Source organism: Drosophila suzukii, unplaced genomic scaffold (genome assembly GCF_043229965.1).
Source record: "Drosophila suzukii unplaced genomic scaffold, CBGP_Dsuzu_IsoJpt1.0 scf_4, whole genome shotgun sequence".
Taxonomy (NCBI): Eukaryota; Metazoa; Arthropoda; class Insecta; order Diptera; family Drosophilidae; genus Drosophila; species Drosophila suzukii.
This window is the reverse complement of record NW_027255927.1, coordinates 5137140-5149316: the sequence shown is the minus strand read 5'-3', so window position 1 is coordinate 5149316 and position 12177 is coordinate 5137140. Positions and strand designations below refer to the sequence as shown.

At 37.9% G+C, this 12177-nt stretch overlaps 1 protein-coding gene across 1 annotated transcript; it reads left to right on the top strand.

Moving 5' to 3' along the window:
* Positions 1 to 998: 998 nt before the first annotated feature.
* On the top strand, positions 999 to 3366 carry LOC139354877 (NHL repeat-containing protein 2). Its single transcript, XM_070999100.1, has 3 exons — positions 999 to 1241; positions 1300 to 2507; positions 2571 to 3366. The coding sequence occupies exons 1-3, from the start codon at positions 1055 to 1057 to the stop codon at positions 3345 to 3347; spliced, it is 2172 nt and encodes a 723-aa protein (XP_070855201.1). The 5' UTR covers positions 999 to 1054; the 3' UTR covers positions 3348 to 3366.
* Positions 3367 to 12177: the final 8811 nt, after the last annotated feature.

Here is a 12177-nt window from a genome sequence, read left to right as displayed (position 1 = left end):
GGCTTTTATCCTTTTCACACAGAGGGCGTTTCGGCTTCAGCGACCAAATTCCGCTTCGACTGCTTTCTCTTCCATAAGAAATATACGTGCTAGAAAGAGACAGAAACAATTTGAGTCAATTCGCTTCAGCGGAAAATGGGATCGCGCACGCGAATCGATTCAGTATTCCAGTGTTTTTATTCAGTATTTTTTTAAAAGAATTTAGGTGATTTCTGTACTTGGCGTTTTAGTATTTTATTGAGAAGTAAATCCGATTGAACTGCAATGGTGCCGTCATATGGAAATTGTTGTTAGTGAAGGCCCATGGAGCCTTCCAACGCATCGAAATCCAGCAATTGATTTGAATAGAAGCATTGCAGTGCTATTTTTTAAGGATATAACAAACCTCAAGCTGATGTCCTTCTTGAAAGACCTGGCCCTATTGCACAAAAACGTACATTTTTTATCTAAAAAAAAAGACATTTAAAGAGTCATTAACCTCCCAAAATTGTTGCCTACAATTATTGATTAATATGTTAATTACAATAAATCAACCATTTGACGCTGAACACATTCGACATGTCAGTTTTTAATATGTATTAATTTTGAGATGTTTTCTATTTTTTTCAGAGCAAGTGAACTTCCACGTCCACTCCCTTTGGATACGGTTTGCCTATGCCGATCAGCTGTTCGCTTCAGGAATTTTCTATGTGAACAAGAATACGATTAAAAATTCAGAGGGTATATAACACCGCTAACTATATCAAAACACGTTACACATCGGATGCAATTAGAGGCCTAATTTAATAGAGATTTATATACACGAAAACATATTCGTTTTAAAAAAGGAAGTACTTGAATAGTTCTTAAATGAATTGTAATAAAATAGATTGCATATAAAATTTATGTAAATAGGAAATACTTCAAATTATTATTTGAATGAATGGTACGTAAATGGTATTTCTTGAAACTGAAATAGTATATATTTTTACAAAAGATGGTATTTCTTATCGTTTTCTGCGCGGTCACGCTGGCACCAGCTCATATTTTTTAATACTTACTAATATTCATAAGAATGGATTGCCCCAATGAATTACCGGTTATAGACATGTTGACTTTTATAACGGATGAACTTTTGCAAACATACCGAAGCACTAATGATGAGCAGGAAAAGGTTGGGGCAATTACTGAATTTCTTCGACGGTTGATTGAAGACAACTCCATAGCCAAACTCAAGTCTCTCAATGTTGAATTCGAGTCTGGTAAGAATAAAATACTAAAACTTAAAGATTTTTATAACCTGAATTCTGTAATCTTTAGATTTAGATTGGTTTAATGTTAGTGGTCCTATATCGTTAAAAGAACTGCAAGGAAAGGTTATTGTTTTGGACTTTTTTACCTATTGCTGCATTAATTGTATGCATGTATTGCAAGAGCTGCACTGCCTGGAAGAACAATTTCCCATAGAAAGTGGTTTTTTAGTAATCGGTGTTCACAGTGCAAAATTTGATAATGAACAAGTTACAGCAAATATTGTATCAGCTGTGCAACGATTTGGAATAACTCATCCTATTGTAAACGATTCACGATCTACCATGTGGCGCACTATTGGCATACGGTGCTGGCCATCACTGCTGGTTCTAAGCCCGACTGGTACACCCATATTGCTATTAATGGGCGAAGGGCATGGAAAGTTCCTACAGGAATTTGTTGGTGCTGCGTTGTCATTTTTTAGTCAGCAGGGTAACATTGACTATTGCTGTTTACCCATGCAAATAACTCCTAACTGTCAACCGGCGTCTAACTTACGATTTCCTTCTAAGATAGCTCGAAGCCCACTCGGTCGGTATGCGATTGCCGATAGTGGAAACAACCGGGTGCTCATAGTCACTAGTAGTGGCTTGGTCCAACATAAGATTGGAGGACATCAAGCTGGATTTGTTAATGGCACTTTAGCGACATCGCGATTTAATAATCCGCAAGGCCTTGCATTTGTTGATGAACACGCTTTGATAATTGCGGATACTAAAAACCACGCCCTTCGTAAGATCTCGCTTACGACTGGAAAGGTTGAAACTCTTGCTGGAACAGGAGTACAGGGGAACGAGCGAATTGGTGGTCGCATAGGTCCTTTGCAACCTTTATCGTCGCCCTGGGATGTTGCTATATTTCGTACACGGGACATGGATATGTCTTTTCATCTTGATGAACGCAACGTGCCTGAAAAAACTATTGTGCTCATATCTATGGCTGGCACCCATCAGATTTGGGGCTACTTTCCAGAAGGAATTATTTGGTGGAAATTCCGCAAGTTTGAACCTCTTTGCTGTGTCGCATTAATAGGAAATGGTCTAGAGGAGAACCGTAACAATTCCTACCCACAGAACGCTGCATTTGCACAGCCGTCGGGCCTTGCCATGGCAAACGATGTATTGTACATAGCTGACAGCGAAAGCTCTAGCATACGAAAAACTTCTATGATCGACGGAAAGGTGATGCCTGTCGTTGGAGGGGATCGTAACCCGCTTGTAAGTCAAAGATATGTTAAGATTATTATTTAAATTTAATATGAATCACTTTTTTTTTTATAGAACCTATTCGCGTTTGGTGACGTAGACGGTAAACTATTCAACGCGAAACTTCAACATCCTCTAGGTGTGACCTATAATGATGCCAATAACAGGCTCTATGTGGCTGATTCTTATAATCATAAAATCAAAGTAATTGACACCGATTCAAATAATATTTCTACCTTAAAAATCACGAGTCAAAATAAAACTGATTTGATTTTTAATGAGCCGGCCGGTCTATGCTTGGATACCAACGGTCAGAACTTGCTGGTATCTGACACCAATAACCACGCGATACATATAATAGATGTGGTGACGCTTATAGCAAAACCATTTGTTTTAGATTTTAGTCAAATTGCATCAACTTGTCAAACTGAAGCACCAAAATATTTATCTAAGAAATTGGATAACCATGCGATTAAGACCTTATCTTTAAATTTGATTAAAACAATTTCGATACATTTTAGTCTTCGACTTTCTCATGAACTTAACTTTACAAAAGACGCCCCTCAGAAGTGGATGCTAAAAACTGTATCTCAATCACTAAAAATATATCCATCATACGGAACTTTGCTAAATGGAATGTGTAACTTGCAGGTGCAGGCTACTAACCATGATTTTAGCTGTGTCAACAGTGAATTATTTACTATTGAATTCTCTTTAAATTTATGCCGCTCAAATTGTTGCCTTATTAAAAGAATTTCTGTATCTATAAAAAGTGGTAAAACTATTGAAGAGCATATACCTACCCACAATGTTAATATTCATATTAATCAATCAAATATAATCTTGCAATAAAAAGTTTTGAAATGTATAATATATCCTTATATATATATACATATATCCTTATTTGTTTACCTCAACTTCTAAATTTCGACCAAGAAATAACTCCCATAGGATGTATCTGAAGAAGAATGGAACAAAAACCTGGTTGTTTTTGGTTTAGGATATTTTTAAGAATTCAGAATTTATAATTTTTATTTCGACCAAAAAAAAAACTCCCATAGGATGTATCAGAAGAAAAATGGAACAAAAATCTGGTTGTTTTTGGTTTAGCATATTTTTAAGAATTCAGAATTTATAATTTAATTGTTTTTAATCGAACGATTACATTATATAGCTGCGACAGGAATAATCGAAAGGGGAAAACAATCTCAAAAGATCTATGTATATTTCGATACAACGATAATTAAGGTGATGCGCCCACAGCCTAAGCCGTAAGCGCCAGAGCAGCCAAACTTTTACTCAAAATTTTACAGGGGGCCTAGGTTCCCACTAAGATTCGATATGTCCCCCAGTGGCTCCAAACAGCTCTAATCGATTCTTAGAATCGAGTAATGAAATCGAATCACTGAATTGAATCATAGAATCAAATCATTAAAACGAATTATTAAATCGAATCACTGAATCATTAAATCATTGAACCATTAAATCATTAAATAACTGAACCATTAAATCGATGAATAATTGAATCAATGGATCATTAAGTCATTAAATCATAAAATTATTATATCAATAAATCATTATATCATTAAAACATTAAATCATTATGTCATTAAATCATTTAATCATTAACTCTGTAAATCATTTAATCAATTAATCATTTAATTATTAAGTCATTAAATTATTTAAACATTAAATCATTCAATCATTTAATCATATAAATATTTAATCATCTAAACATTTAATCATTATTAATTTAATCATTAATTCATTGAATCAAGGAAATATAATCTCAATGAATCATTGAATCGAATTTTTGAATTAATGAATCATTAAATCATAAAATCATTGAAAAAAATGTTGTTTATTTTTGGCTATAATTGTCAATTTATGGTACTAGACAAATTATGTGTAGAAAGCGTGAATAGTATTTCAAATTACCTTTGCAACAACATACTATATAGCACAAGTATGTAGCTTTAGTTGTTATGGGCGTACGAAATTGAGCTATTTATAGCTGTTTTCCCGCCAAAACAGCGGGTTTTCTCAAAAGTGGTAGAATTTAAGTAAGTTAGACTGTTTAACATAGACAATTTTCAGGAACCTTAACTGAAGACTGAGCTGAGCTGAGAGCTGGGTACTGAAAGTTGCCAGTTGAGAGCTACATTATCTCTCAAGATATATAATTTAAAAGAACGATGATTAAGGGGATACGCCCACAATCCAAACCAAAATTTTACTCAACATTTCATTATGGGCGTCAATATGTGGCTCCAAAAAAAAAAATTTAAGGAGAAAATAAACTATTTTAAATTCCCCCCAACTCTTAAAGTGTTTCTATTATCGCGGTTCTATTTTCAGGAATTCAGTTTATGTTCTTTAGTTCATTCCTATCAGCTGTTTACAAAAAATGATTACTGTTGGGGCGATGCGGCTTGATCGATGAAATAGTTGAAGCCCCAAGATTAAGTGGTACCCAAAAAACACGGGAGTACTTTTGGGGTTTTTACGTGACGTGCGTAGTTGTTTATTAGTACACTTTGAAACATGAACTGCTTAAGCCTAACTTAACTTAAGCGCTCCAGAGCAGAGCGGAGACTTAGGGGAGAGATGGAGAGGGAGAGCGGACGGCAGTGCGAGCGCGCGAGATGTAGACATCTGGATAGAACTGCCGCTCGACACTGCCTCCTGAAATTAAACGCCCTTTTGGCGTGAACATTCTCCCCCCCCTTGCGAGGACACCCGTAGCAAGAACCTCAGGATAGTAGGCTCAGGAATATGTTGGAAGTATAGATCGGTCGTCCGTATGTAGGAGAGTGTGGTGGGCCTTTCCACACTTGTGGCAGCGATGACCACTGCGGCAGGAGTCCTTGGAATGTTTGTAAGCCAAGCAATTGGAGCAGTACTTCTGGATATGTACTTCCTGAAGCCGATTCTGGGGGCTTAGTCGTAGAAAGTGGTGGCACTTCCGTAGAGGATGGACCTTTTGGCAGACTCGGCATTGGTAGGATTTAATACCTCGAGTACGTCTGCCATCCAAGGCGGGGTATGAAACCCAATATTCGGATGGAGTATTCTTAGGAGGGACTTTTTGTACGGAAACTTGCGCTGAATAGGACGAAATGATGTGTGGAACTGAGGCGGATAATGGCCTTGGAGGGTCGGATGGAATCGGCGGAGTAGTAGGGCCGCTGTTTCGATGCAGCAATATGTGATGCCGATCTTGGCAAGTGAGACAGTTGTGAGCGCTTGTGCAATCCCGGAATTGATGGCTGCTTGCAAGGTAATTGGAGCACAACTGCTTCCTTTAAATATAGGCTAGGCGATCGTCTACCGTCATTTGTAGGAAGCGTAGACATATACGCACGGGGTGGTTCTTCTTCGAACACAGATCACAGCCTTTGGGTATCGGAACTAGCCTTGTGTTAAAGGAATTTATTTTTGGAAATTCTGCCACTCGATTTGTGGCTTTGGACTGGACGTGGTGGAAATTGGCAGATCGGAAGCTATCGACGGCCTCAAGAGTTCGATGGCGCTCCGTCAAATAGGAATCAAGCTCAAGCCACGTAGGAATTTCGGATTTATTTTGGATGGATTGCTCCCATAATGAGAGAGTGAGCTTTGGTAGTTTTGTCGAGCACATATAAACCAGGATAGGGTCCCAATTCTCAATATTAACACCGGAAAATGTTAAAAAAGTTAAGCAACCTTGAAAAGTGCGTTGAAGTTCTTTTAAGGCTGCTCCCGACTCCTGTGCTATGGATTGCACATTGAAAAGTGTCTTCAGGTGACTGTTCACCTGCAATCGCTTATTTTCGAAACGCTCAGTTAGGTTATTCCAGGTTGAGCGAAAGCCATCATTGGTGAGTGGGGATCTCGAAACTATGGAATGAGCTTCGCCACTTGTTTTTGAATTTAAATGAAATAATTTTTCAACGGGCGTTAGACTCGGATTGTCTATGTATATTGCCGTAAAAAGGTCCCGGAAAGTCGGCCAGCGAAGATAATCGCCAGAGAAAGCCTCTGTGTCGATAGGAGGGAGCCGACAGCCATAAGACGTGGAATTTTGGGACGGAGTTACTGGAGCTTGAGGTATTTGGGAGGAGCCTTTTTGGATTTGTTCCATCAGCTGCGCGGCAAATATTTCGTAAGTGGAGTACGTTTGGTAATACTTGGACTTTAGTATGGATTTTGTGTCTGCGGCGCTCTCGCCTGCAGCTATAATGCAGTCGGAGCATATGTCGTATGCTGCCTTTACCGTTTGCCACAAGGAATTGAGGTGATCGCGACGGATTTTATAGGCGGAGAACGTTGGGGTAGGAGCACCTGGAGCGTTCACAGTGGCCTCAAAGTGAATCAGACAGTCAGTTGTGGTTATAAATCGGGTTAAAGCGGATTTTACTGATGTTGCCATGACGTTAAATAATTTAGAAATTTAATTGAGAAGTAAGGAAACGGATTGAAATCAAATTGGAATTTAGAAACCAATCAAGATTGTAAATATATACGGGCACACTGTCGGGTAGGCAGAGTCAATAAATATTTATTATATCGGATGGTCGGACTTATGTAAAGAATTACGGACTTTAATATTGTATGTTTGGAAGGAACATTTATTGTGAGCTCTTGACCCACTGTGCACTGGCGAAAATATCGATATACGTATGTGTGTACACTGTACATGTGTACATATGTGGGCAAAGGAAACTGGAATATTGTCGGGCACAAGTAACGGAATTGAAATACATATATTAAATGCCGTTGCGTCGGATTAATCACTTTTGGATTTAGACAATATATCCATACAGGAAGTTAGTCGAAATAGGGTTCGAAAAAACTGGCTGTATGACCGGCAATTAGTAAGTGGAACTTATCTGGAGTGTTTCAAGCCTGCAGGGACAAAATCAAAGGAAACTCCAGGAGAGGAAAGTCCAAAGATTTTGAAATCCGGCTTCGACTGGACCAAAAAACTCGGGAGAACTTTTGGGGTTTTTACGCGACGTGCGTAGTTGTTTATTAGTACACCTTGAAACATGAACTGCTTAAGCCTAACTTAACTTAAGCGCTCCACAGCAGAGCGGAGACTTAGGGGAGAGATGGAGAGGGAGAGCGGACGGTAGTGCGAGCGCGCGAGATCTAGAAATCTGGATAAAACTGCCGCTCGACACTGCCTCCTGAAATTAAACGCCCTTTTGGCGTGAACAATTACAAACAAGGGAGAACGCTATAGTCGAGTACCTCGACTATCAGATACCCGTTACTCAGCTAAATGGAGATATGCAAGCAGCAAAGCGAGATTAAAATGCGCCACCTACCGGCGGTATACAGATTTAAGCGTTATGGGCGTTAGAGTGGGCGTGGCAAATTTTTTTTTGGATCAATCGATAGGTATTGACGAGACCAATACATTTCAGTTAAAAATTTTTATCTAGCATGAAAATTGTGGGCGTCACAGGTTTTTGCGGTTTGTGGGCGTTAAAGTGGGCGTGGCAAACTTTTTTTGGGTCAATCGATAGGTATTGATGAGAACATTACATTTCAGTTAAAATTTTCTATCTAGCATCAAAACTGTAGGAGCCACAGTTTTGGGCGGTTTGTGGGCGTTAGAGTGGGCGTGGCAGTCTACTGAAACAAACTTGCGCTGCGTAAGAAGCTCAGGAATCTGCACGCCAAATCTCAATAGCCTAGCTCTCATAGTTTCCGAGATCTCAGCGTTCATCCGGACAGACGGACATGGCTAGATCGACTCGGCTAGTGATCCTGATCAAGAATATATATACTTTATGGGGTCGGAAACGCTTCCTTCTGCCTGTTACATACTTTCCGACGAATCTAGTACACCCTTTTACTCTACGAGTAACGGGTATAAATATTAAAAAATTTGGGCGCTAGACGTGCTTTAGCGTTATGGGCGGTTGTGGGCGTTCGAGTGGGCGTGGCATCCTGCTGAAACCAACTTGAGCTGCGCAGAAGCCCAAGAGTCTACATGCCAAGTCCCAACATTCTAGCTCTTATACATAGTATAGATTCTACCTTTTACATACTTTTCCCCGAACACAATATACCCTTTTACTCTATTACCAACGAGTATAATAAATGTGATGTTCAACAGATAATTTATACCGGTTACTCGTAGAGTAAAAAGGTATTCTAGATTCGTCGAAAAGTATGTAACAGGTAGAAGGAAGCGTTTCCGACTCAAAAAAGTATATATATTCCTTGATCACGCTCGATCTAGCCATGTTGGTAGTCCGTATGAACGCTGTGATGTCGTATACAATAAAAGCTGCAATACTGGGATTATGTTAGGCACGGTTAGTTCGCGGTTTTCGTCGATGTCAGTACTAGGATTATTTCATGACATTCATTAGAGCATAGAGACCAAATTCCTCTTCACCGAGATTTTCATTCGTAAAGAAATATACGTCCTATAATGAAATGGGTAAGAGTCGCTGTTACACCGCTTTAGTTGAAATTAAGACCGCACACGCAACTCAATTAAGCGTTTTTGGATTTGTTAAGAAGTAAATGCATTTTCACTGCAATGGACCAAATCAGGGCCAAAAACCCTTCCAGCGGCTTGGAATTCAGCCAATGATCTCATAATTAAAAGAGATATTGCTATGCTTTTTTAAAGAAATGACTAAGCTCCAGCTTATGTCCTTCCTTGCAAGGTCTGACAACATTATACGTTATTTGTCCAAAGAAGAAGCCATATGAAGGCGCATACACTGCACCCCCCAAAACACAAAATGAACATGTACGATAAAGCTTTTATATAAAATAAAAGCTGTTTCCAGTCGGAGCTAAACTCGGTCCGACAAGTCCCGCTGTTAAGCGACTAGACCTCTAGCCCGCAGGGCATTGTTGTTAGTCAGATGCGACATTGATACTTTTTTGCAGCAGAGCACACGAAATGACACAGTAACGAAACCAAAAACAAGAAAGGAAGTTAACTTCGGCAAGCCGAAGTTTGTATACCCTCGCAGTTATAACTATTAAATTTAAAAATACAAAAAATGATATTCCCAATAGTATAAGATAATATGTCAAAAAACACCGAAACTATAATTTGTTTCATATTATTTTCCCACCAATTTTCCGATCGTTCCTATGGCAGCTATATGATATAGTCGTCCGATTTTGATAAAATTAAATTCGAAATTCAGAACTAAATAAAAAATGTTATTTCCAAGTGTAGGAGTTTATATGTTAAACAAGAAAGAAGTTAACTTTGTATACCCTCGCAGTTATAATTATTAAATTTAAAAACACAAAAAATGATATTCCCAATAGTATAAGATAATATGTCAAAAAACACTGAACCTATAATTTGTTTCATTTTATTTTCCCACCAGTTTTCCGATCGTTCCTATGGCAGCTATCTGATATAGTCGTCCGATTTTGATAAAATTAAATTTGAAATTCAGAACTAATTGAAAAATGTTATTTATATGCCAAAAAACACCGAAGTTATAATTTGTTTCATATTATTTTTCCACCAATTTTCCGATCGTTCCTATGGCAGCTATATGTGATACAGTCGTCCGATTTTGATAACATTTAATTCCAAATTAAAAACTAATTAATGTTAAATGTTATTTCCAAGCTTAAGCGCTATATGTTAAAAAACACCAAAGCTATTATTTTTTTAAACTTTTTTTTTCGACTATTCCTATGGGAGCTATAAGATATAGCTGTCCAATCCGGCTGTTCCCGACTTATATACTACCTGCGAAAGATATAAGACTTTTGGGAAAGTTTCAGCCCGATAGCTTTAAAACTGAGAGACTAGTTTGCGTGGAAACGGACTGACAGACTGACAGACGGACATGGCTAGATCGACTCGTCTTGTGATGCTGATCAAGAATATATATACTTTATGGAGTCGGCAACGTCTCCTTCACTGCGTTGCAAACTTCTGACTGAAATCAATATAACCTCTGCAAGGGTATAAAAATTCAGAACTAATTAAAAATTTTATTTCCAATTTTACGATCGTTCCTTTGGCAGCTATATGATATAGTCGTCCGATTTTGATAAAATTAAATTAGAAATTCAGAATGAATTAAAAAATGTTATTTACAAGCGTAGGTGGTCATATGTTAAAAAAAGCACCGAAGTTATAATTTTGTTTCATATTATTTTCCCACCGATTTTACCATCGTTCCTATGGCAGCTATATGATATAGTCGTCCGATTTTGATAAAATTTAATTCGAAATTCAGAACTAACTAAAAAATGTTATTTCCAAGCTTAGGAAATTATATGCTAAAAAACACCAAAGATATAATTTTTTTTAATTTTTTTGTCCGGTTATTCCTATGGGAGCTATAAGATATAGTTCCGACTTATATACTACCTGCAAAAGATATAAGACTTTTGGGAAAGTTTCAGCCCGATAGCTTTAAAACTGAGAGAATAGTTTGCGTAGAAACGGACGGACAGACGGACATGGCTAGATTGACTCTTCTAGTGGTGCTGATCAAGAATATATATACTTTATGGGGTCGGAAACGTCTCCTTCACTGAATTACAAACTTCTGACTGAAATCATAATACCCTCTGCAAGGGTAGAAATATTACATTGACAACGCACACCAGGAAGGTCGAAAATACACATACCGAAACGTCTCCTTCACTGCGTTGCATACTTCTGACTGAAATCATTATACCGTCTGCAAGGGTATAACAAGAAAGGAAGTTAACTTCCGCAAGCCGAAGTTTGTATACTCTTGCAGTTATAATTATTAAATTTAAAAATACAAAAAATGATAGTCCCAATAGTATAAGATAATATGTCAAAAAAACCGAAACTATAATTTGATTCATATTATTTTCCCACCAGTTTTCCGATCGTTCCTATGGCAGCTATATGATATAGTCGTCCGATTTTGATAAAGTTAAATACGAAATTCGGAACTAATTAAAAAATGTTTTTTCCAAGCGTAGGAGGTTTATTTAAAAAAACACCGAAGCTATAATTTGTTATATATTATTTTTCCACCAATTTTCCGATCGTTCCTATGGCAGCTATATGATATAGTCGTTCGATTTTGAAAAAATTAAATTCGAAATTCAGAACTAATAAAAAAATGTTATTTCCAAGCGTGGGATGTTATATGTTAAAAAACACTGAAGCTATAATTTGTTTCATATTATTTTCCCACCAATTTTCTGATCGTTCCTATGGCATAACATTTAATTCGAAATTGAAAACTATATATATATGTTACAAAACACAAAAGATATAATTTTTTAAAACTTTTTTCCCCATTATTCCTATGGGAGATATAAGATATAGCTGTCCGATCCGGCTGGTTCCGACTTATCTACTACCTGCAAAAGAATTATGACTTTTGGGAAAGTTTCAGCCCGATAGCTTTAAAAGTGAGAGACTAGCTTGCGTAGAAACTGACGGACAGACGGACATGGCTAGATCGACTCGTCTAGTCCAGTGTACCGTTGAGACGATAGGACGGTGAGTTAGTGAGACATATAATGTGCTGATCAGCAATTCTCATCTGCAGTGGGTGCTACTGAGCGCCTGGTACTGTTTCCAACTTGGCTTGGTTTGTTGGGTGCTGGTCATGTTGAGCACCCTTGGGTACGAACATTCTTCCCCACATTAAGGGGTAACCTCAACTAAGGCAAGATGTCGGTCAGCCCTTGGCCGAATTGTATC

Coding starts and splice junctions, on each gene's coding strand:
- LOC139354877 (XM_070999100.1), top strand. CDS start 1,055: ATGGATTGCCCCAATGAATTACCGGTTATAGACATGTTGACTTTTATA. Junction 1,242..1,299: donor CAATGTTGAATTCGAGTCTG/GTAAGAATAAAA, acceptor TGTAATCTTTAG/ATTTAGATTGGTTTAATGTT. Junction 2,508..2,570: donor GAGGGGATCGTAACCCGCTT/GTAAGTCAAAGA, acceptor TTTTTTTTATAG/AACCTATTCGCGTTTGGTGA.